This window comes from Coturnix japonica, chromosome Z (genome assembly GCF_054131305.1).
Source record: "Coturnix japonica strain WE chromosome Z, WE-NBRP24, whole genome shotgun sequence".
In the NCBI taxonomy this organism is placed as follows: domain Eukaryota; kingdom Metazoa; phylum Chordata; class Aves; order Galliformes; family Phasianidae; genus Coturnix; species Coturnix japonica.
The window spans coordinates 15,461,680-15,488,409 of record NC_140702.1 but is presented as its reverse complement, the minus strand read 5'-3'; the positions used below and the strand labels follow the sequence as shown (position 1 = coordinate 15,488,409).

General features: G+C 42.5%; 1 protein-coding gene across 5 annotated transcripts in view; it reads right to left on the bottom strand.

The window, feature by feature from the left end:
* ELL2 (elongation factor for RNA polymerase II 2) overlaps positions 1 to 24,034 on the bottom strand; it is a 48,465-nt gene extending 24,431 nt beyond the window's left edge. For 4 of the 5 annotated variants that reach the window (XM_015849706.3, XM_085528432.1, XM_085528434.1 and 1 more), the window contains exons 1-2: positions 23,738 to 24,034; positions 13,855 to 13,902 (exon numbers count right to left, since the gene is read on the bottom strand). In XM_015849706.3, coding sequence (XP_015705192.2) covers positions 13,855 to 13,902; positions 23,738 to 23,866 — 177 coding nt within the window. In that variant the 5' untranslated portion in view covers positions 23,867 to 24,034. Of the gene's footprint in view, positions 1 to 13,854; positions 13,903 to 23,294; positions 23,685 to 23,737 lie in introns of those variants that run through there. The other variant, XM_085528433.1, reaches the window with a different exon arrangement.
* Positions 24,035 to 26,730: the final 2,696 nt, after the last annotated feature.

Genomic DNA, 26,730 nt, shown 5'->3' with positions numbered 1-26,730 from the left:
GGATTTGACAGCACCATATGTAGTGGTCTGGGGATTCAATTCATTGTAGAAGATATGATGGATTTTTAGCCTGATGTAGTTTTTGCAAGAATGGAAAATATCTGATATAATTGGTCAAAGGCTGTACCTCACAAAATGCAATCAAAAAGAAGTAGGTAATTGTAGCTGCATATGCCTGCACTTCATTCTCAAAATGTTGGGGCAAATCTTTATTTTCTGTTTGTCAGCTAAAAGAATCTATATGCATGCAATCACTGTAAGAGGCAATATCTACATCAGAATATTTGCATCCAGAAGTTCAGAAGAGTACATTTTAAAAGATGTCTGTTGCTGTTCTACTCCCTTCAGTGAAGTATCATTTCTTCTAGTTGTTGAGAAAAACATACAAGGTATGAAGAAAAAATAAGTTTAGCTCCCTTCAGATAGAAGTATACAAAGCAGATCACCATTTGAGTCTGCTGAAATTGAAACTCTGAATCTCTTAAGGCTTCCTGTCATTCCCTCCTACCCACTTTTGAAAGAGTTTCACTGATGACAGCTTTCCAATTTAATCAGAAGGGCTTTAAACTAGAGGTACAGGGAGTAGGGATCCTCAAATCACTGCACTTTGAGGCTGACAATGGTAATGGATGTCCTGGGCTTACAGTGGGATCACAGGCCAGTAAGACAGCACCTAAAGTTCAGGATAAAGGAACTCTAATTGGTAAATCAGCCTCAATGGGAGCCCAACGCTGTAAAGCATTGCCCTGTAAAGCAATGTGTGGAGCACAGCATGCCTACAGGGCTATGATGTCACTGACATCACTGAGATGTGGTGGGATGACTGGGATGTAGGAATAGATGAGAATAAACTATTTAGGAAAGAGATAGGGGAGGAGGTGAGGGGGTGTTGCCCTCTACATCAGTGACCGCCTGGAGTCCATGGAACTCCGGAACTCCACTTGGGGATAGACAAAGAGCTGACAGAGAGTTCCTTGGTTAGCTCCTTACAGGTTAAGGTTAAAGGGAAGGCAATTGTAGGAGACTGCTATAGGATGCCTGGTCAGGAAGATCAAGTGGATGACGCCCTCTATAAACAGATAGGAGCAGCTTCACATTCACAAAACATGGCTCTCATGGGGGATTTCAACAAACCTGATATCTGTTGGAGGGACAATAAAGCAGTGCACCAGAAATCGAAGTGGTTCCTGGAACATGTTGAAGATAACTTCCTCTTCCAAGTAGTACAAAAACCCATGAGAAAAGGTGCTATGGTTGACCTTGTCCTACAGGGAGGAACTGGTGAGTAACAGGAAGCCCAAGGGCTTCCTTGGCTGTAGTGACCACAAAATGGTGGAGTTCAAAATCCTCAGGGTGACAAAGAGGGTACACAGCAAGCTTGCAACTCTAGACTTCAAGACAGCAGACTTTGAACATTTCAGGGAACTGCTTAGCAGAGTGACATCGGAGAAAAACTCTGGAGGGTACAGGGGCCCAAGAAAGTTGGTTGGTATTCAAGGACCATTTCCTCCAAGCCCAGAAGCAGTGCATCCCCAAGAAAAAAGGAAGGCAAGCAAGAATGCCAGGAGACCTCTTTGGATCAACAAGGAGCTCCTGGATGAACTTAAACTCAAAAAGAAATCCTATAGGGAGCAAAAGCATAAACAGGTTACCTGGGAGAACTACAATGAAGCTGTCTCAGCAGCCAGGGATCATGTTAGAAAAGCTAAAACCTAGACAGAACTGAATTTAGCCATGGACATAAAGGAGAAGAAATGCTACAGTCATTTTTTTGTTTGTTTTTGTTTTTTTAAATCAGTGATAAAAGAAGGTCAGAGAGAACATGGGCCCTCTCTGGAAGGAAACCAATGACTTGGTCGCGAGAGATCCAGAGTAGACCGAGATGCTCAGTGACTTCCTGGCCTCAGTCTTCACTGGCAATGGCTCTAGTCACACCACTCACATTGCAGAAAGGTAAGAACTTGGGAGAAGGTAGATCTGCCTGCTTCAAAAGAAGATATAGTTCAAGATCATCTAAAGAACATGATGGTGCACAAGTCCATGAGACCTGATGAGATCCATCCCTGGGTTCTGATGGAACTGGCAGATGAAGTTGCCAAGCCACTATCCATCATATTTGAAAGGTCATGGTAGTCGGGTGAAGATCCCACTGACTGGAAAAGGGAAAACATAACCTGCATTTTCAATCTGGGAAATAAAGAAGATCCAGGGAAGTACAGGCCAGTCAGTTTCACCACTATGCTTGGTAAGATCACAGAGCAGATCCTCACAGAATCACAGAATGACCCAGGTTGGAAGGGACCTCAAGGATCATGTAGTTCCAACCCCCCTGCTTAGCAGGGTCACCAAAGGACAAGGCACATGGAAAATAAAGATGAGGTGATTGGCGGTAACCAACATGGCTTCACTGAGGGCAAGTCATGCCTGACAAACCTGACGGTCCTTTATGATGGAGTCACAGAGTCAGCAGATAAAAAAGAGCAACAGACACCACCTGCCTGGACTTGTGCAAAGCATTTGATACTGACCCACATGTCATCCTGATAACCAAAATGGGAGGAAAAAAAAAAAGGGGGTGGGGGGAGGGGGGGAATTGATAGATGGACTGCTTGCTGGATAAGGACTTGGCTGGACGGTTAAATACAGAGAGCTGTGATCAATGTCTCAATGTCCCAGAGAAGACCAGTGCTCCAGTGATGAACAAGTTTGCAGAGGACACCAAGATGAGTGGTGCAGTTGACAAGTTCGAGTGAAGAGATGCTATCCAGAGGGATCTGGACAGGCTTGAGAGGTGGGCTTATGGTAGCCTCATGAAGTTCAACAAGGCCAAGTGCAAAGTCCTGCATCTGAGCCAGGACAATCTCAAGTGCAGATACAGGCTAGGTGGAGTACAGCTTGACAGCAGCCATTCTGAGGAGAATAGATTTGGGGGTGTTGACAATGTGATGTTGTTGGAGCAGGTCTAGAGGAGGGTCTCAGAGATGATCAGAGGGCTAGAGAACCTCCCCTCTGAGGACAGGCTGAGAGCTGGGGCTTTTCAGCCTTCAGAAGAAGAGGCTCCAAGGAGACCTCATTGTGGCCTTCCAGTACCTGAAAGGGCCTACAGGAAAGCTGAGGATAAACATTATATAAGGGCGGGTAGCAACAAGACAAGAAAAAATGGTTTTAAACTGGAAAAGGATAGAGTTAGGCTCAATATTAGGAAGAAGATATTAGAGTGATAAGACACTGGAACAGGTTTCCCAGTGAGGCTGTCAGTGTCCCCTCCCTGGAAGCACTGAAGGCTAGGCTGGATGGGACTTTGAGCAGTCTAGTCTAGGAGGTATGCCTGACTACAAAGCAGAGGGGGGGCTGGAACTAGATGATCTAAAAGGTCCCTTCCAACTCAAACTATTCTATGATTCTGTGATGATAAGGAAATCAACTGCTGCCACTGATGTGGCAAGTCTCTTCTCATAAGCAAGCAGATCATCTAGAAATTTACTTTCCTCCTCTATTTCCATGATATATTTTTCAGAAACCTTGCAAGAACCAATTAATCATTCATCAGGCACTCACTAATTTGTAGGAAGAGGAAGCAAGAATTTGAGGAATTTCTATGCTTGAAGACTTCAAAAAAGGCAGAATAACCAATCTGAGAATAAAAAAAATATATTTTTTATCTTAAATTCCAAAATAATATTTAATTCATAACAAAGCAGATACAAGATTCTTATTTTTATGATTTTTATTTTATTTTTTTCTGTAAAGTTCTTACCAGTTAGGAATCTCTTTTAAAGAACTCAAAATGACAATAGTCAGTGGGTAACAGTGGTTGCTAATTCAGCTTGCCATGGCATTTCTTCAAAGGATAGCTAAACCAGCAAATTGAGGGACTCAGCAGATGCTGAAATAGCCTTTGAAAAGAAACCTTTCAGAGTATCTACAGGTCAACAGCTTTGTCCCTTAAAAAAGGGAAAGCAATGAAGAAAGTCTGCCATGTTTCAGTTTAATAAACATTAGAAAAGTTCTGAGGGAAGAGCAATTTAATTTATATTAAATGAAATTAAATCAGATAAGATGATTTTCCATAGCACTTTCCAGTTCAAAAATGGAAGCCCAGACATTTAGGGAACTGAATGAAGTATTGAATTTGTAGGTGATACAAAACAGCCAGGGACAAAATAAGTGAAGATGGAACTAAAATTCAAAGTTGTGATGAAAAACTGGAGAGCAAGTTTGAAAACAGAAACATAGCATCATTCAAAAGCAGTTGTGAAAGGTAACTCATTTTTGAGTAAAAACATGGGAATCAACCAATGTAATAGGAAGCAGCATAGAATCATAGAATCATTGAATCACCAACGTTCGAAAAGATCATCCAGTCCAACTGTTCACCTATTACCCACAGCTCCCACTAAACCATGTCCCTCAACACAACATCCAGTCATTCCCTGAATATCTCCAGTATTCAGCAACAAGTTCAGCAGCCTGAACCTTAGCAAGATGTTCTGAGCTGCACTTGAGAGTTGTCTCTTTTGATCTGTTTTCCAGTTCTTTTGAGGTTATTGATGCTTTTGCAATTACTCTATTAACTTGCTGATAACCTCTATATTTGCAAAAATGACCCCAAATGCATAAAATCCAGTTTTACTACTGTTGACACATTTCCCATTTCTGCATCTTGCATGACTGAAGTAGTCTGACTCATCAAATTCTAGAAATAAGGCTCCTTTTTTTTTTTTTTTTTTAAACAAACTGTCCTGCTTTTACACTATAAATTTGTATAATACATTTCTGAGAAATTCAGCAGACAATTCAAGTATTTTTTGCTTACTCAGAATTCAGATACTACATTCAGCTTGAAAAAAGCAGAGTGGCCAAAAGTTTGTTTTGCCTATTTGAGCTATACTTTCTGAAGAAGTTCAAGGATCTTTACTGTGAAGCACACATTGCAAATGCATAAATCTATAATAGAAAACAAATTTTAATTTGTAGCAGGAAGCAGCACCACAAGCCAGATGTCAGTGCTTTTGTTTCAGAAGAGTTGCTTTATATTTGTTTTCAGCTTTCCACACATAAAGGGCACCCCAGTTAATCTAGTGGGCAGCAACACTGCCCACAGCAAGGCACTGGAACTGAATGGTTTTAGGGTTCCTTCCAACCCAAGCCATTATGTGATTCTACAGTAGGTGACTTGCAGTACTTTGAAATTTGCTGTATTTCCCAACAATGAAGAAGAGTCTTTATGAACTGCAAACACTTGGCTTGGTACAGTTTGTTATTAATAGCTAATCTGTGCTTTTCCCCTAGAAAAAGAGAAGTCCTTGCTGCCCTTCTTCATTAGACCTACTTTATCCTTAGTAGCAAAATACCAGATAGAGCAGTGAAAGAAAATGAGAAAGCCCTGAAGAGAAGCTGTATGTAGACACACCTTAACTAAAAAAAGTGCTCAGGTTGTGTCTAGACACAGAAACAAGGTCACTTTGAAAGCAGCTGTATATGAACACCATTCAAAACAACCTTTCTCCCTAGTTTCGGCACCATTCTAGTGAAATGAGCCATGCATCTACCCCCTGTGCCCTTGTCCCACTTTGAAGCATGTTAACAAACTGGTATGAGTTCCTGTATTCTTTCCAGAATACATACCAGAACATGAAGACAGAGCACCATCTTTAGCTCTTACAGGTGCCCACCTCACACAACCAAATACATTTATCTTTGGCTGGAATACGTTTAATATTCCTCATAGTAGCTAACAACTATCCATGTCTATAATTCCTAGTATCCCTGTGCTGCTATAAGTATAACCCATCTCTTTCTTCTTCCAGTAGACAGCACTGGGAGACTGCAAACACTGAAGCAAAAAAAAAAAAAAAAAAAAAAAAAAAAAGCTAAGATGCAGCTTGTGTAGGAGGTGAATACTTAAGTTTTCCTATCAGCTTCTGCTCTCTGTTTTCTAACATCACTTTACTACCTGTGTCATCAACCTCATTTTTCATGGTTAAAGGAAATAAAGTTTTTGTTTAGTGTTTAGTGAATGCAATGATTAACAGCCTTTGTGAAAGGTAGAACATGGACAAAAAAAAAAAAAAAAAGAAAAAAAAAAAGATTAGAAGCCACTACAGAAGAGCTATTACCATTCTGGACACGACATAATTGATTGTTTAAATTATAAAATTTGTGCTACTTTAACAGATGTACACAGGAATTCTTAGTATCAATGTCAAATACATCTCTTTAGGCTAACGGAGGTGCAGAAGTCTCTATCTTCTAGACCCATGCTGAAAAGACAAGAGTGGCTGAGATGATCATTCTTAATTGAGGGCAGCTACAGGAAATTTGCTCTGTCTCCATTTACATAAACAAAATGATTTCATCTATGTTTGCACACAACTCGGAGACACAAATTTAATTAACCCCAGAATCTTCTCTCCCTGGCAGATTATTCAGATGAGCTGTGCAGTGAATGACTGGATAGGGGATCTACTGCTTTCAAGTATCATAGCACAGACACATTGCAGGCGTCATTGCACCACCCCTGAACACATCAGTTGTCTTGGTTCTGTTGCCAAAAGCAAAAAAACAAAACAAAAAAAAACAAAAACAAAAAAATCCCAACTTCTTAAAAAAATAATTGTTACTAGTGCCAGCATTGTTATTATCTTTTAGGACAGGAATATCAGGAAAGACTCTTAATACCACTTACATCCATTTAACAACATACAGTGAGCTCTTACAGTGCCTGCCAAACAAGTGGTTGCAAGCAAGAAGCACAGCTCCACCATCACACATTCTTCCTACTTCCCTTGGGATAACCCTGGTATCATGTCTTTACCACCCCTGCAGACAGACCTTCTTTTCCTATAGCACCACTAGGTACAACACAAAACCACTGGCGCAGGTCAAGAGCACTTTCCAGTCTTTCAAAGTGAAAATATTCTTCCATATCCAAGTGACAAAAGTCACAATTCACAACCAAATCTGATAATCTCAAAGCAATTGTCTGCTAGACCTATCATCACATCAGCACTGTGAGGTACACAGTGGGCACCCTGTTTTTATCTCCTTTCTCCCAATCTGCAAGACAAAGCCCACACCTGCAGAGCCTTGTGTGTTTCCACATTGCTCTAATATGCACTCAGAAAAGCATGTGTGCCCCAGTATGGTCTCACTGTAATCACCTAGCAGGTTGAAGTGCTTGACACCAGTGCTAAGAGCACCTGACCCTCCGCAGCCTACTTTACAACATTATCTTAAAATCTATGTACTCAAATTGGTTTGCAACTTTTTCCCATTCAATGGGTTTACAATAGAAGACATCTTCTAGAACAACTTATACCCTTGACTTTAATCTCTTCATCATTGATTTCTGGATCTATCATTACTCTCTCCCGCTCTGACATATCATCCTCACTGGTTCTTTTCTTTCAACAGCAGTTTTCATAATTTTCTCTGAACAGGCTCTCTCCTTTCAAAGAAAACACTGCAGATTTTTTGGCTTATAGTTTTACTTAATTTCAGTCTTTTGCATCATTCCTGACAATGCCACACACTGTTATAGTGCCCTTAATTCAGGACAGGCATATAATGCTTTTCAAGCCTGAGTCATTTCATCTCATTTGCTTCTGAATACATCTACCCACTCTCTTCTCTTGTTCTCCTACAGTCAGCATCATGTCAAACACACTGAGGGCATTCGCAGCACTCTACTTTTGGGTGCCTCTGTGCAGCAGATATGTGTAAGTCCCACCTTTTCCCACTAAGAATTACCCCAACCTCACCCCTCTAACCAGTCCTGCTCCCACAAGTCACTACTGCTACAGGAAGTCTGGAAGCCCACAGGCCTGGGACTCACACCTGCTCCCTGTCCTGCACAGGACTCCATACCAACACTCAACTCAGTCTGTGAGCTTCTCCCAGATCCACCACTTGGACTGAAGTAACTGAGTGACATGGCAAAGCCTTAGAAGTCAGATTCCTACTCTGAGAGACCTCTTGGGTTAATCCATTTCCTCAGCTGCTTTCCCAGCTGAAGTTTACCTGTAGCTTTTCCAGGTCAGTGCCTCACCCGTCAGGAGGCAAACACAGGCAGTGTTATACTCAGCAGGGGTGTTCTGTCAGACTGTACAGTACTTCCACTTGTACAAAACCCACGAGGGATGATATTTTACTATGGCATCATCTGGCTTTTGACTACAGTGGTTTTTGGCCGTGTACCTTGCTCCAAGCTTAAAACTTTGATCTTTAGATAGCATTAATATAGGTGTCCAGCTGGCACCTACAAATGTTCCAGAAACCTGCTTTACCATAACAAAACCTCAAAAACCTGTTCTTATGGAAAAAAACTGTGTAGCACTGACTTTTATTGTTCTCATTTTAATATTTGCAAATCCTTTTTGCCAAAAGCTGTTTTCTTCAAGGACCAAACCTCATCCTCCTTTTTTACTAGAGCCAGACTACAGGTCAGTGGTCAGTGTCCCTTTCTAAACTAAATTAGGATGTCTCAGCCTGTCTGAAGTAGTATCATTACACATGGCTGCCTTGCAAACAAATTTAAGTGTCTTACTACAAAAAAATGCACTTGAAATGCATTTTACTAATTACATGGATCTGTAGACAAATGAAGTAACCTGAAGGGGAAAAAAATAATAATAAATAAAAATCTAGTTTCATCTCCTCCCTACTTCCTTCCCAGCACTATGGCCTTTTCTCTAAAAATCTAGTCTTTGCTCCCTCAAGTTTGTCTTTATGGATCAGTTCATCTTTACAGGCCTTGGCACTAGGGATGTCGCTCCTTTCAGTGCCACCTAACCAGAGCGTGACACCCACCTGCTGCTGAACAGCTCTCCTCAAATGAGGTCTGTAAACAGCCTTTCCAACACAAGGAGCCACACATGGCCCACACTGCTGCAACAGAGAAATGGCACACTTAAGCTCTGCTGCCCTTCTGTACCATAGGCAAGGATGCAGTAAAGCCCTTCCTCCACTCTGACAGCTGTGCATTTCTTGCCAGAGCGATAATGCCCCTGGCTAGTAGCACAAGAGGAGCCAGTTCTTCAGGAAAGCACAGTAACAAGTACTTACTAATGCAACATTTTGGATTTTCTTGGTCCAGGCAAGGTGGACAAGCAGCATGGAGGGAGATAACAGGATTTGCACAAGAAGTAATTACAGTCAAGGGAGGACCAAAGATTTCCACAGGGCCAGAGACCATGGCAGGTAACTACTGTTCTCAAAGAGGACAGAGGTTATGTTACAGAAAAAATAAACAAGAAAGAATACCACCACGCTGATACAATGCATTGCAAAAACACAAAAGACAGCAGCAGACATTTCATATTAAAAATAAAAATAAAAATAATTTTTAAAAAAAGTCTTTATGCCGAAGAATAAACCATAATTCCTCCATAATTCCTGGAACATACAAAGAGTATAAAAGATTCATTTCAAACTGTAATGGAGAACTGAACCAAAACTGATACCATTTGGTAAATTAACAGAAGTGATTTCTACCTTCCCCAGGACAGCCAAACCCACCCTCGGGCACACCACTGGTGTTCATCAGAGCCAGAACTCCTCCACCCACAAACCAAGCCCCCTGCAATCAATAATGCTGATTTTGAATTGTTTTGACAAGGATGCTGAACAGCACTTCAGCATTTATTTGGAAGGAGGTGTTTTGATTTAACTGATATCATAGCAAGGATATTTCCCTTAAGTCATTAGGAAACCATCAGAGTGACAGTAATGAACATAAAATAACATGTCATTTGACAAAAGAATAATGAAATCATTAGGTCTAGAAAGAAATATATGAATGAACATAATTAGATATTTTTAGGCAAAGAAGCCATAATTCCTGGAAAAGTCATTTAAATTGTCACGGGGTAGAGTTTTTCAAAAGAAATAATTTCACTCAGCAAGGCAGATGAAGCATTTAATTTAGTTATGAGCAGTCAGTTTACTTATAAGCTAGATCAACTGCTAGATTTCCAATGTACTGCTCAGTTTCCCAAATCAGATGACCTGTTCTGTAAGCTGAGAGGAAACATCACTGTGCCTACACCTCTGCAGATAGGAGCCAAAGCCCAGTCACGCTGAAGGCATATGCACCACAGCAAGAAATCGGGCAAGCTGTCAGCTTTAGATAGAGTGCAGTTGTCAAAAATTTTGTCTCTACTAAGAGAGGAATAAGCACAGTACAAGACATGGCAAAGAAAGTAAAAAATACAAGAGCAAAACCACACAAGGAAAGCACACCTATTCAATGTTATTTATTTAATACAGTGCTAATGTAAACTGTATACTGGGTTAAGAACAGCAGCTGATTTTATTTGTAGCTGTTTGTTAAAACTTATCCTCACTCTGCATTACAGTGAAAAGTCATTTGGCAATAGTGAAATTCCTCAGTTAATGTACCTAGAACAACACAGCTTCTACACTGACTGAGATCATGTAAGCCAAAATGTTCAATTACAAGGTATTTTCCAAAAGTTAATTGTCATGATTTTATGATTTTTGGTTACTGGTATTCCACATTATAACATCATGTAGTGCACTGGGAGTTAAAGTGTTAATGCTTCAGTTCTGAATACATGTCCAGAAGAGAAGAACTACATTCCATAGGGGGCTCTGTGGTCAGAGAGGAGATGTAACCCCTGGCAAGGTCACTTGATGGGGCTTTTCTCTTCGTTGCTCTTCTTCTTTTGCCTCTTCTCACTGCTGCCCATGCTGACTGTGCACATCACTTCATTATTACCACAAGGCCTTCAGCTTTCAGATACTCTCTCATATTTGATTTATTAGCTTCAATTCTAATTATATTGTATTATAGTGTGTTATCTGGCATTCCAATACCATATTTAGTAAATTAGTTTGTTTCTCTTTTCTTTGTTTTTGTGGAGGAGCAGATTTTGCAAAATCCCCCCACCTCACTAGTCACAGAACCAGGCCAAACCAGCCTATAAACCATTGACACTAATCTCTACCATCTAAATGACCCACATCTTGCCTTTCCTCATCACCCTTGAGCTTCTTCAAATGGTACCACACATCATGGTCCAGATACTTCAAAAGTCAGTGTTCCCAGTGGAAAGCTCTCTCCATCAGGGACTGATCTGTGGTCTGGTGTGTTAAATATATGCAAGTATTGAAATGAACAAGTCAGAAATGATAGAGTTTTTACCTGGATACAAACCATACAGGTACTGTTTCAGTGATTATCACACCAAAAGCCAATAACACAGCACACACAGATGTTTTCTTATCATTTTGAATGTGTACCATCTTACTGTGTCCCTAGTCTTTCTATGGCACCTTCTGAGACTGTCAACACATATCTGGTTCTTTTCAGATGCCCTCAGGGTAATTTTGTCCTAAAACAGATGAAAAGCTAAGCTTGACAGTTTTTCTTGATTTACTACTTAACATAGCCACAGTAACACTCCGGCACTATACCTAGGTCCTTTCCAGAACATATGCATGAAACAGAAGTTCCTGCTTTGCCTCTTCTAAGACTCTCATCTCAAGCTTCAGCTTCTCAACAACTTAATCTAACACGGCACCAGACCAAGTCAAGCCAGCATTCTCCTTTCATTTCTCCACTTGAACCCTACCCATGGAGGAAGATGAGTAGAACAGGTAACTAAAGATGAAATACTTAAAAGCCCAGCTTCTTTTAAAGACAATCCAGCATTGCATTCTAGAGTTTTGCAGCTACCTGGCTCCACAGACACCAAGAACATATCCCAGAATGGAAAGGCCTTTCACAGAAGCCCAGCAGCCTGGCCTGCAACTCTAAGCATTCTGGAAACACTTGAAACATGGCAGCAAAATTAAAAGAAAATGAAGTCTCATCATCTACCTTAATGAACTTAAAACTATTAACCCCATGTTAGACAGTTAGGACCTAGAAATGTCCTGGAACAAGTTCCTTGGTTTGCACTAACCTAATTATGGGTAGATTTGAGAAGTACCATAGGAGATTTTTGTTTCTGCAGCAAGTAGTGAAGTCCTATCAGATGTTCCCACCTCATGGAGTACCGGACCAGGATTCACTGTTGAGTTTTATAAACAAGAAAATCTAGTATTCTCTCTTGTGTTCAGTACCAGCCTGAGCTTCCACAGCACTCTGCTGCACTGACCTAGTAGATTATCAAGCACAGCTGTTAGGACATCTGTGCCTCACACAGTGATTTTACAGGGGTTCAAATGTGTGACAATAAAAAGAACAGACATTTACTGATGAGAAACAAAGCCTCCTCCAGCCTGGTAGTACTTGAAATCTCACATGCTGCTCCTGTAAGAATGCTACTTGAAATGTGGAATAAATGAGGACAAGAACTCTTGCAGAGAAAAGGCATACAAGGTAGATCAAGTGTGGTAGCAATTTTTTCTTTTGCAGTATATCACTTTCAGAACTTCATGCTGATAGGTTTATTATTTATAATCTCATAACTTATTTTGAATTAAGCAAAACCATAACTTTTTCTAGGTTTCATAAAAACAGAACAAAATGCACTCTGAAGGGTGGCTACGTGGTCATACAAAGGAACAGGAAAAATGCAGGCAAATGCCAAAAGGGGATGATGATGCAATTCTCCTGACTGCTTCCCTGCTTGCAAGTACTCACTGATGAAAAGCTCGACATGAGCCAGCAGAGTGTGCCTGCAGCCCAGAAAGGCCTCTACTCCATCCTTCCAAGACCCTGCCAGCAGCATTGAGTTTGCCTCTATGGACCCCATCACAAGAAAGATGTGGAGCTGTTTGAGCCCAGAGAAAGCCACAGGGATGAGCACAGGGCTGATGCACCTGTCCAAAGAAGTGAAGTTGTTAAGCTGAAGAAGTGGAATTTCTGAAGGGACCTTCTGGCAGTCTTCCAGTATGTAACTAAAGGGGGCTTGCAAGAAAGCTACAGAGGAGCTCTTTGTCAAATCACTACACTCCACAGCAAGGGTAATGGCTTTAGACTGAAAAAAGATAGATTTAGACTGGGCAACCTGATCTTGTGAAAAGTGCCCATTCCCAAGGGGTTGAAACTAAACTCCAAGGTCTCTTTCAACCCAGTCATTCTGTGACTTGATGATTTGGGCAGGCTCTGTGAGCCACACAAAAAGAAGGTGACCCTTTCAGCAGGACCACATCCCTGATGCTGATTTTGAGTCTCAGTCCACCAGTTCTAGCCCACTGGACCAGGACTGTAGTTTCAAGTACAAGAGTACTACCTTTCACCACCTTTAAGACTTTATCCATTCTTTTCTCATTTCTTTCTTACTTTCTCTGCAGAAGCATTGCATGCTTATATAGAAAACTGGATCTGTTCATTGATCCAAATTAAAATTAACAGTCTCTTAAAGTTCAAATATTAAACCAAAAATCCTAGAATTAGAAGGCCACATTTCCTTACTTCCCTCTCCCCCCCATTAAGTTCTTTATCAACAGGCTTGAAATACTTCACTTTATTTGAGTTTCAAAAAAAGCTTCAGAAATCATCAGTAGTCTCCATGGTAGGTATAAAAAAAATAACCTGCTTATCTCCCAAAACTACACTTTTGCTTCCCACCTTGAGGACAACCTCTTCAAGTCAGATTTACAATATTAAACATACACTGCTTTGCTGTTGACTTACAATTTTACAATTTTTCCTTTCAGATTTAGGCTAGAAGTTGATAAAAGCAGGGGAGAAAAAAAGTACACAGGAACATGTCTCTTTTCAATATTCCGAATAAATAGATAATACTCTTAAATAGATATATAACGAAACACACGATATTGAATGCATCTTGGAAATGTCCACAGGACTTCTTTCTTTTAAGGAATAGTAGATAATTTCTGTTTATCCTTTCCTATATAACATCATTACAAAAAGCTTACCCCTTGGCGTCCTTGGAACTGAATTGAAGGTTGAGAAGGAACCAGATCCTGCAAGAGAAAGAAAATAAGCAGAATGTAAGCAAAACTGCAAATCTCCACACACTGATAAAAGTTATTCGGCTGCACAAATTAAACACATGTGGTAGATTCACTTATAACAACCAGCATACTTCTCTGGTATGTATAGTATGATGCAGAGCTGCCATGCAATGGGGCTCCTGCCAGCAGTATGCTATGCAGAGCTGAGGAGTTCAAGACCTGATGTTTTATTAGAAGGATGCATGGGCACTACCGGGAGGGAATGGGCAAGAAAATTAATGCTTGGTATTGCTGGCACTGAAGGGAAGAAAAACTCTTCTTCCCTTCATACAATTGAAAAGAGTCCCAAGAGCCTCACTTTTTCCCACTCCCGAACTCTGCCTTCACAGGTCGGTCACTCAAGGTTTTGGGAGGTGCTTCTTCTCTGAAGAGCCAACTCAGTAACATTTTGAAATGCATTTGGGTGTTTGGCTCTTCTACTCTGCAGTTCAACTAATCTGTTAGAGAAAGTTTTACCAATGAAAAGATTCATTGTAATGAAACAAACATTTTAAAAAATAAAATAGGGCTCCCCCAGACAGTCTTCACTTCTGCAGCAAGGAACCTACTGAGTTACATATACATAAGAGGGCCAAAAACAACAAGAGCCACCTCTAACTCCTCTCTATAATCTCACAGCAGTAAGCACAGCCCATTCCTGAATCACAGCAATGGAAGCACCCTGCACCAATTCTGTGCTCACATTGCAGCTCACGAAGACTTACAGATGTTTTTAGGGCAGGGGACCAAGAAGCTTACTAGTTGAAAACAACTGTTCTTTGTCACAGGCCAGCTTCTGGTCAAATCTACTCCTTGACATAGCCCACTACACACCACTGAAACACCACCGTCAGCAGGAGCACACTGATAAGAATATCCTATTTAGCAGCAATACTGTGCTCAGCTTTACTGAATCCTTAAATTATGCTGTAGGACAGAATAACATATGGTCTCTGTACCGACTGGTGTAACTTACTAGGCTTTGTATCTGGGATTTCATAGAGCATTAGTAAGCCTCCTTCCAATACTTACATTGAGAATTGTACCAAAGGATAAAATTCTTATTAGTATAGATTTTACTCCAGAAAAGCAAGTTTTTGTAGACTGTAAATTGAGGAACCATTCAGGAGCACAAAGCTGCAGACAATATAGCACAGTATGACTGGAAAGGTAAGTTAGGTGCAACTCCTGCTCACTGCCTCCAGCCACAGCTTGTTCCTCTATGCCCTGCACTGGCTTTTCAAATTCCTTGTCTGGGTTTTCAAAGTAAAACTCACACCACTGATACAGCAGCAAACTCCTGACTTTGGGACTGGTGACAAAGTGGATTTGCTCATGAAGGTGCCTGTGGCTGACAAAGCCAGCAGAGGTAAGTGGCAAGGTGCGTGGCAAGGTGCCAGGCAAGACCCCAAGCAGCAACAGGGCTGCCTCCAGACTTCAACCTTGTGTCTTTAAAAATGGCTCTGCCTATTTTTCATGGTAGAAGGCTCACACTGCACCTCCAGTTTCACAGAAGCTCACAATACAGGCAGCCATAAGCCCCCAAAAAACTCCACAGACTTTTCAACTTCAAGCTGGAAACTGGCAGAAGCCACCAAAGTTTGAGACTATTAGAGGATTTTTATCAGCTTTTCCAGCGCCTGTAAGTAAAGTGCTTAAAAATGCAATTTGGTACACATATGACGCCTGACACAGCTATAAATCCTAACCTGTGTCTGAGGTGTCAGCTTTCCAGAAGGAAACTTTGTTCCAAACAGAGTGAGTTAGAAGAGCACTCCACCACATGCTGAGTCAGACATCCCAACGCACCCATAATGCAGGCTAACGCTCTGTCACCATCTTACGCAGGCTCACAGAACCTGACATTAGCTAGTTTCTCACCCAGCCAAAGTGTGCTAGCTGAACAGCATTCTGCCCTACTTCAGTGCAAGAAAACGCTAGGAATCTAAATTTAGTGGAGTATCAGCGAGCCCTCACGTCCTCGCTGGCACGTTATCTGGAGAGCCAGACTGCCCTGGCAAGGAGCAGGCAAGGAGACAGCCCTGCAGTCTAGCCTGCTGCTGCTGCCAGACCTTCACTCTGAAACAGGCCTAGGCTGTGCACGGCTGCAGGAGCAGAAGAAATAGCTTTTCTACTCATCACTTGCTCCAGCCCCTGCTCCCTTCAGTTCAGTGTCTCTGTGGGGAGCACAGGTGCCTTGCCACTTTCCTGAGCTATTCAACTTTCATGAACCCACAGATATTCTCTGTCTCCAGCCTCCTCTGACAGCAAGATCCACCCATCTATAGGCTGAACAGAGTCATCTGCCTTAACTCATCTGTTTCACCAGGTGACCTCGTTTCCCCCCAAAACAAAGTCCTAGCTTTTCTGGTCTCTTGGGATGTGTAAGCAACTGATACACCACCCCTCTGATCACTCAAGAGTAAACACACAGGGGGGCAGCTCTCTCTCGATACACCCCACTGCATATCCACAAATCAAATTTCTACAGGGGACTCCGAATGTGGGCACACAAGAGCTTTGAACAGCAACAGTAGCAAGAGAATGCAACTGTATCACTCACAACTGGTAGCACTAATTGCAACTGTCAATTCCAAGTCTTATACAATGGAGTTCACCTGTCCTTAACTAAGTTAGGGGAAAATCATATGCTACTATATTTTTTTGCCACAAGCTCAGGCCAATAAGGTCCTTCTGAAGTTCCTCAGCATGAGTTTCCGATCCTGAAAAACCTGAGTATCAACTCCAAGCTTTGACATCTCAGTAGATTCTCCAGACAACTCTTGTACAAGTGGAACTGCTCCTCAGAGTGATGCCTGGCAAACCAGACCTGAACTTGTTTCCACCCTAAAGAGTGACCACAAAGTCCAGCTTGAGTCTTCAAGTCCCTCCTTTAGGGCTAATCCAATGGCAACAACTTAGGCTCAGCTAAGCAGACCTCTGAGCTCTCCTGCCTCTTGCCCCCCTGAAGTCAGCAGCTCTGGAGATCTTGCAGTCCTGCAGCCTGGTGGCAAGCCTAGAATCCCACCACAGTAATCAGGCAAAGAGATCCCAAAGAAACTGTCAGCACTTGCAACAACTGAAGCAAAGTGCACATTGTCTCACTGAAGTGAGAGTCGTAATGATCAAATGCCAGCTCAGCCAAAAACCAAGCTACAGACAGCTGCAGGCACATTTCACTTAAGCAATTACACTGCATTTGCATTTGAAAATTTTATTTAAGACAGAATAAATTCTACACAGTACTGGTTATAAAAAAAATATGTGAGTGTGTATAGGAACATCTGCATTCAGATCTTAAATCTCTAAACTGGGTGAAAAAAACTCAAGAACTACCTGGCTTGTTTTCTCCAGGTTCACAGTTTTGCTTAATTGTCCTTGGGCAGGGACTATGTCTGCTTTCAAGGCTCAAGATCTGTGCATACACATGGTGCCTGGTAAATAACTCTGAAATTTATAAGGCACCACCCTTGCATACGAGGTCAATTATCTCCTGTTTTCCAGGCACACTGACTCAGAGTGAACAGAAGATACCTTAACATCAGCACATTAGAGATTGTGATGTATAATAATTTTTTTAATGTGTTTTAATGATTTTAAGAGCTTCCAAGCAGAAGGCTAGCACACGATGCAGTTGCAAGATGCTGCTGCTTACCAGCACAGTCAGCTTAAGAAATTCCTCCCTCCTTTCCCCAGCCCCTCAGTGTTTTCTCTTTGCTGCCTTAGGGCTGAAAAGTGCCTGTTTAAACTATAAGAAGTTACTTGTTAATTTGCAGCATGGCTATACTTCAGCACAACTTATACTAAGGAATTAAAGAAGAAAAAGTGTTTGGACAGAAAGACTACATACACTGATAAAGCTGATTACATTATTACAGACGCTTGTATCACCAACACTGAGGATTATTCCTTACGTACACATTCCAACCATCAGATCAGTCACATCGTGCTTCCCAGTTACTGTAAGGATTGAGAAATCACAGTAGCCAGACAGGCTTTGTTTTAATGAAGTTCAGAGAGCTAACTCTGATCTCCAAATGCTTAATATATTAAGAAAATCATGCTGAGAGTTGGCAAAGCCATTTAATACATGGATATAGAGGTACAACCTTAGCTTTGGCAACTGCTCTTGTAATTACATGACTGACTTCTGGGCTTTTTGTTTTGTTTTGACTTTTTAATTTTATTTTAAATATACAAATTCATCACATCATCTGGACAGTAATCAGTAAGCTGGAAAACCCAAAACTTAACAAAGCTTAACATATGACATACTAATATACAGTAAGGACTTGTTTACTATGAAAAATCCAGAGATGCTGTGCCCATAACAAAACAAGAGTGCTCCATGAAGATAAATGCAGTGGTATTTGTATTTTCCATAAGAGTTTATTACACTCCTTTTACAAATAGTAATATGAAAAGATTATAATCAGCACTATTTGGTAGCTCTGAGCATCAATGTAAAAAGTCCCAGTTCTGATTTAACTGACACCTATATCTCCTGCTTCTTTCACGGGGAGAAAGACTAGCTCACAGCACACATCAGTCTAAGCAGAGCCTGCTGCCAGTATATACTGTACTGCCTGCTGCAAGCAGAGCTGCCAGCACTGGCAGCAGAAGTACTGGGGCAAGGCAAGCAGGAGGAGCCTGCAGCTGCACCGAGGTAATGAACAAGCCATCTTGGCTTCACACCCCTGGTGTGATGCCCCCAGTGTCTGAGCAAGATCAGTATCAGAGCAGGGAAAGAAACAGACATGGTGGCTCAGAAAGAGGAACCATCACTCTTAGAGAAGCAGGCAAACAGATCCACTTAGTAGTACTGGAAAATAAAGCTGTACTCTTGCTACATGGCCATCAATTGTTTCAAGGCTAATTGTTCCTGAAAGAGGAAGGTCTAGCTCCTTTCTCTTTCCACTCCCAGGACTCAGTTCCTCCCAGCACTTCTGGATCTCCTCCTTAACCTCAGGCAGTTCACTAACCCCAAGCAAGGCACACTGAAAAAAGAAGAAAAAAAAAAAAAAGAAGAAGAAAAACAAACAAAAAACAAAAACAAAAAAACCCACACAGAAAACAAACAAAAACAAACAAACAAACAAAAAAAAACAACAAAAAACCCACATGTTACATAGGTAGTTTTCTGCAATGAAAAGAAATGGAACTGAATTTTTTCCCCCTTTCAAGTGCCATGAAACCTCCAATCAGCTCAAGCTACCTCAGTTTCATTCCAGATATTCATCTCAGTTACACGATTATTTGCACAGGTTGCCAGTAAGGTGCTAGCCTTAGATCAACTCCATGACAAGGGAAGGAATAATCTCATTTGTTAAGACAGCATTTAACTGCCCTTAGCTTTTCTTGCAGTCCCATGTCTCATCAACCACAACCTTCTGACATCTGAAACAGGATACACATCCTAGTCACCTTCATACCAGATCTCTGATTTAACCAGGGCATGGTCCATCCTGTGTATTAGACAAGGTAAGAAATCTATGGGAAGATAATGGAGCAATAGCACAGGAAGGAGGGAAAAAAATAAAATAAATAAAAATCCACTTTTTGCATCTGAGAGTGGATTTGCTGGTTTGGCCATAGTAGCGCTCATACTCAGCATGGCAGTCGCCCTTCTCCCTAGTTAAGTTTCTCTCTGATGACACAAGCCATAATACCAACAACCTGAAACCCGAGCAGGAAGGGAAGCCAAAGGATGAGAATGGCAAGAAAGCCTTCTGGCTTTCTTAGCAGCAGGCCTGGCTTAATCACGCACCAAAAGACAGCAGTATTCTTCCAGCAAAGCAGTAAGGCAGCATGGCAACATATATCCAATGATTTGCAAGAGGAACAGGGGTGTAAGCACTGCTTAAACAGACTCAGTCATCTCCATTTCCTCTCTATTACGTGGAGCCTCTTGTCGCATCTAGAGGTGCAACCACTTGCTATCACAGTGTTCTTAACACACACCTGTCATGTGTGTTAAGAACACACTAACAGATTTGTTCCAAATCAGACTTGTAACTTTGTGACAAAGGAAAAACATTCAGAGTGGTATCACCCAGTCCTTGCTGCCACAAGAAATTGGGGTTAAAAATGCATGTGAAGATGCAAATGAGTTTATAATGGATACCTGCATAGCTTAAATCAATTAACTCCGCATATCAATTACTCTGTCTTAAGAAATCTTAGATTTCAAGAAATCAAAACAAATACAGAATGCATCATCAACTCTCAGTACGTTTAGATAGGCAACTCACAGGCAAAAATGCAGAGACCTCACCTACGCACTTCTTTTGCACAGAACTACCTTGCAGTTTGTACAGTGGTATCAAGTGTTCCAGTACAAGGTATTTATTTGCCAGGAACAGAACAGAGTGGATGGGACATTCCCAGATAGACTACAGGGTCTGGAAGTGCCCTTCAGTAACCAGACTCTTCTGCACACTCCCGTTCCTAACAGGCAGCCACCCACCAGTGTAGGCTGCTGGACTCCAGCATCCCATGCCCCCTTCCTTTGCACATGTGCATCTAAATCCCAGCACAGCTCATGGCACATGAATACTACAACTGTGACAAGACGAATGCTATGTCCACCTTGAAGCTGACTGATAGGAAAGCAAAAAGAAAAACCTTTCTGACCCTTCTAAAAGATCAGATCCTTCTAAAAGCATGAAGCGTATTCTCATTCCAAGTAGAATATCACCGGTGATCTCTGAAAGGCTCAAGCTTTCAAACAGAAAGTCATTTCCTAACCCCCAACCCAATCCCTAGGTGTCTGAGGTGCATGTGAGTTACAGGGAATTTCAGCCCTGGTGAATGAAATAAAGCAGGATTCTGTGACTTCTAATAGTGAAGGAACATCAGACAAACATACATTTCATATGCTTATGAACTCCAGAATTGCTGCAGCTGGAACATCTAAATGATGACTAAAAACTTAAATGCAAGACAGATTTGTAAAACTTAGAATTATCCTTGGACTTCGGAAGCTGAGATTTTAGATGCAAAAGGGAAAAGAAGAAAAAAAAAAAGGGAAAAAAAAAAAAAAAAGAATTAGAAGAAAAAGAAAGAAAACTTGCTTTAACAGCATGCAGAGCAAATTAGAGATCTCCAGTTGCTACATCTGGAGAACCACAGCTGAGACATGAATGCAGACAGATGGTCCTTCTGCAAAAAAGTTTTATCAGCTGTAGACACAACTGTACATACCACTCTGCAGAAACTACTCAATACAGAGTTCCCTAATCTGCTTCAGAAGCAGTCAGCAGATTAGGACATGCCACCACCTGCAAGAGTGAAATTATACACTGTCACCAAGCAGCGAGACGCTCCACAGCAATATGACTGTTTCTGCTATACCTGTTCTCTTTATTGCACTTTCTGCACAGAAGAAGAATCTGCATAATATAACATGAGCTAATCTAATAAGGTAGCTGCCTCCAAAACACAGAGGCTGTACTTGTAGCACTCACTCTGGTCATGTGTTTTTCTATCTAGTCTGCTCTCAAAGCTCTTATGCTTTTCCATCCAGAACTACTCTGGCAGGGAAAAAAGATAAAAAAAAAAGAAAAAAAGAAAAAAGAAAAAAGGGAAAAATAAATAAGTTGGTTCAAAATACTTCCAGAGACAGAACAAGGGGGCCAGGAAGGTGATGCACCATGGCCATTGGAGCTGCTCTGTGTAGCCAAGCCCTCACACTCACCAGGGGGTTCTAGTAGCACAGCCATGACCCTTTGGGATGTGCTATGTAAGGCCCTGCTACACCGCTCCTGTGCATCCTCACATGTACACATTGCACTCTGCATTCCCCACTGCTCAGACAGGGCAGCAGCTGCGTTGCATGGCTATGGCTCTGAAAGCAATATGCAGCAACCACCAGTACCGAAGTGAAACTGCCTGCAGAACAGAAGATTATTAGAATTATTAACAAACCAGTAGTCATGCTTTAAGTCCACAATGCCATAGATGATGCTCAAATACTGCAAACCATGCTGCTCAGTATTATCAGAGCAAAGCTCAACAGGAACATCCTCCAGGATGTGGACCCTGTCTCCTGCTCCAAAGGCAAGCAGGAAACCTGCTCTCACTTACAACAACCTGCACAGATTGGAGTGCTGAAGGCACAGTTTCAGATCTGGGCTTCTGCAGATGAAAGGGAAGTTGGATTTAAGGATTTAAGAGTACACTGTAAAACAAGCTAAGACAATTTTTAGGAAAATAATAACATAGCACAAGTACTTCAAACTTTACATGCACTGCTGAAATCTGAACATTAAGCAGCCTAGTGCACAGAGCCTGCTTACATACAGGCTGCCCAGGTTCTACAAGTGATGGTTAAGTAGGTCATTTGAGGGTTATCATGATTCCACGCTTCTACATACTGTTTGAAGAATTACTTGTGTTGCACAGATAAGATCTTTCTGCACAGAGCAAAGGCAACAGCAGAACTGTGGGTCATCTTTCCTGCATTCACTTAATAACATCCTCCCTTTCTCAGCAGCGCTGATTGCAAGCCTTCATTTCTTTGGTAAGAGCTGAAATGGGTCAACAGCGCAAGTGAGCACACAAAGCTGATGAGAAGAACCAAACTACCAGCTGCAGGCCATGCGCTCTGCCTTCCTCAGGCACTGCAGGGACATAAATCAGCCATTTATTTATTTAAAATACGGACAACAGGAGCTGATAATGTCTCCTCTCTTTTCTCTCTTCCCCATTACTCTCACCTAATGCAGAGATTCCTAACAGAAAAATGATGACAGCTTTGGAACCTCTCAAATAAAGCCTGAGAACTGCTTCCTGAATAGAGACACAGTAGATTTTTGACACAGTGTAAGTTAGAAGACTGTGATTTGATTCACCAGCTTAAGAGATGAGCAGTTTTAAACCTGGAAGTTCTAGAGGCTGCAGTACTGAGGGCTGAAGTTTTACACTCTCCACATTACTCTGTTCCAGTGGCACACACTGACTCCTGCAGGATCAACTGAGGGAAAGCAGGTCTGCAGAACGAGCTAGAGGCCCATCTATTGAAGTTATGGAGATGACGAAAGAGCGAAATAGGAAGAAAGAATTTCATTTATTTTTGTGATCTTCATCATCACACACAGTTCTGTACTCACTTTACAACACCCTGATGATTAGCCATTCATTTTCTGACCTGGAAATCAATTGTGCTTTAGGAAAAAGGAAAAAAAAAAAAGCCCATGCAGGTAATTGATTGAAGTAGTTTCACAGATCAGAACAAATTACACCATTCTCCAGGACAGAACTCAAGTTCACCACCACCACTGTACATCCAACCTGCATGTTGGATGTGCAGTTCCTCGCATGCAGAGCTGCCCAACTCGCAGCATCGCACACACGGCTCCTACCAGCTGCACGTCCCCCGGGGACCCCATTCCCGATGGCGCTGTCAACTACTCTGCGCACGAAGTTGAACTCCTCGCAGCTCTCAGCCTACCCCAAAACCACCCTTCATCTCCATCGCCCCGGCTGCGGGAAAGCTGCCCCTTTCCAGGCGCTCTGAGCTCATCACCGAACCATCATCACCGCACGTCGGTTTCAACGGTCGAACGCCGCAGCGCTGCCGGCAGCCACCACCCAGCGCCGGGAGCCGCAGTCACACAGCGGGGCGGACCGTGCGGGCAGCCGACAGCCGCAGCGCTCCGATGTGAGTCACGGAGTGCGGGAGGCAAGGGGGAGAGAGAGCCGACAGGAGCCGACAGGAGCCGACAGCAGCCGACAGGAGCCGACAGGAGCCGGGATCGCCGCTTAGCGCCCGCCTCGCCCCGCTGTAGGACCGGGCAGCGCTCACCTTGCAGCTCTGGTAGCCCTCCAGCGCCCGCACGGCGGTCTCAGTCAGCTTGACGTGCAGCACCGAGACGTTGTCCGCTTCTTTCCCGCAGGACACGGCGTAGCGGCCCCCCTCCCGCAGCGACGCCATCTTACTCGCCCCTCTCCTATCCCCACCGCGGCCTGCCCCGCCGCCGCCCCGCTACTACCGTCTCCGCCGCCACCACCACCACCACCACCTCCCGCCGCCGCCTCCGGCCGCCGCCGCCGTCACTACAGCCATCGCGGCGCGGACGTGACGCCGCCCGCCCCGCGGCACGGCCCGCCCTCCGGCAGCGCCCATTGGCCGAGCTGACACGCTCGGGAGCGGCCCGTTGCGACGTCACGGGCGGCGCTCCACGTGCGAGCGCGTTGCGAGGCAGCGCTGTAAGGGTTAACGGAGAGCGCTGCGATGCTCAGTGCGCTCGATGGAATCCCATTGCGCCTTGCCCGGCTCCATTTCCTAAAAAGAGGCAAACCAACTGAACGCAGAGGAGCCTGGATGTGCTCTGCTGGGATAAAGCCAGCGGTTGGTTTGGCACTGTCCGAAATTACGCTCTGACAGCAGGTTGCCGTCTGGGTGGCTTAAGTGCATGGAAAGACATCTTAGAGACAGATGGAAACAGCTTTACTTTCTTTGACCCCATTTCCAGTTTTATGCCATCTCAATCAGAAGGCAATAAAAAGCCAAACTTGTACTGTCTTTGTGGGGTTGGGCTTAAAACCAAGTATGTTGTCTGTCGTCTTTGAGGGCATGCATATTCGCGACACAAATTAACAAATTCATCTTTATCTGCAAGACTATATCCATTTCTGGCCTGCTCTCCTGGCTAACACAGATGACGGCTCTCCAATTCTGTCCTCATCTCCAATAGTTCTTTTATTCCCTGCTCTTTGTCAGGATTCCAGAACATCCTGAGTTGGAATGGACCCACAAGGATCACAGAGTCCAAATCAGCTCCATTCAGCATCACCCAAAAACAAACCCTGTGTCTGAGAGCAGTGTCTTAACACTCCCTGAGCTCCAGCACTGGATGGAGCACTCCATGCCCACAGCCCTGTGCAGCCCGTTCCATGCCCACCACCCTCTGTCGCAGACCCCTTCCCTGATGCCCAGCTGCCCCTCCCCTGGGACAGCTCCATGCCGTTCCTTCAGGCTCTGTCACTGTCACAGAGCAGAACTCAGGGCTGTCCTTCGCTCCCTGTGAGGAACTGTAGGATGTAATGAAGTTCCCGCTCCTTCCAGACTATACTAAAATACCTTCACATATCCACATACACCACACACATCTCACACATCCCATTTTCTTCAGGCTGTTTCTTAATACATGCACTTCTTCAGATTTTCCTTTATATGAAGATTATTTCCTGGCCAAAATAAGCAAAGGAAATGTGGAATAATAAGAAAGCTAATGGTAACGCCGTCACTTGACCATGTAATATGTGGCTCCATCCATACTGTCATTTTTTATTTAGGGATGGCTTACTAAGTCCTGTAATTTGTATAGGTTTAGGTGTGTCTCTGCAGTGCCCTGTTGAAATCAAGGTTGCCTCTGTGTGATTCTTTGCAAGACTGGTTCTCTGGTATGTAAATCTTCCTTAGCATGACTGCATTATTATATAAATAATAATACCACAGGGACCAGTAGGATACAGACAGCAGACATCAGAGGCATCTTCAGAACAGCTCAACACAGAGATCTTGATATTATGCACCGAGATACATCTCACTAGGCAAAAATACACGCAGCATGGGGTTATGCATAGTCTTTATAAAGAGGAGAAGGTAGAAGGAAACATGTTTTTGGTGGTGGGTTTTTTTTTTGTTTTTTTGGTTGGTTTTTTTTTTTTTTTTTTTTGGTTTTTTGGTTTTTTTGGTTGTCTGGGGTTTTTTTGGGGGGGGTTTGTTTTGTTTTTCTGAATGTACTGAATAGAGATCATGTTTTTAGTAAGCCAAGGTATCCTCCTCCAAGTTCTCTGCCTTTTAGCACACAGTTACAGAGTATGAAGTGGGGCATTTCTGATCAGTCAGTTATCATAAAACCTTGTCCCAGCTCCTGTTGTTGTCAGGATCAAAGTGAGCATGGGTACAATATGAGACTTGGGAAAATAACGGACGACATAACAGACTGACAACTGAACCAAAACTTGCTTCTTTGTTTTGCAAAGTGAGATTGCTTAGCCCCAGTCCTGAAAATCATCCCTAGAAGAAAATCTTGTACATGTTATCATTTAAGCCAACAGATTTACACTCTCCGTGCTCCAGGTTTTTGGATTTTAGGGCTCATCTATATATGGAAGAACCCATGGTCCTGCCAATGCATTATGAAGTTGCATCTGTGTAATTAGATGTATTATTGCAGGCTGAGCTGCTTAAGCTGGCACAGCTTTATAAGTTGACACCTTCAGGCTAATAACAGGTTTCCTTCTGCAGCAAATTGTTGCAGCTATTTTTTTTTTTTCTTTTTTCTTTTTTTTTAATTCACTTTGCAAAAGTGAATTAAGAAACATGGCCTGAACTGCTTTAGTGGCAGATGATAATTGAAATAATTTCTTCCACTGGCACAAGTAGTTAGGAAATTAAGCTTTTTTTTTTTTTTTTTTTTTTTCCCTCTCATTTAAAGTGCCAACTCCATGTTCAGATGAGCTTTTAGATTTGTGCAATTTATGGATTTTCTGATAACTATTTTTCCACTGCATTTTGAATGAGTCAAGGTAAAGAAATCTAATTTACTGCTCAGAAGTATAACTATTGGTTTTGGTTTTGTTGGTTTTTGTGTGTGTGTGTGTGTGTGTGTGTGTGTTTGTTTGTTTTGTTTTTTTTGTTTTTTTGCTGATAGTTGCCTTGTGTATCTAGAAGCCAACACCAGCAGGCAAGGTTTCATATGTTTTATTGCTGGTTGAAGTGGAAAAGGAGCATGCATGAAAGAAAGAAGATGATTATGCTGCTTATTTTTTGTATTATTCGCTCTTCTG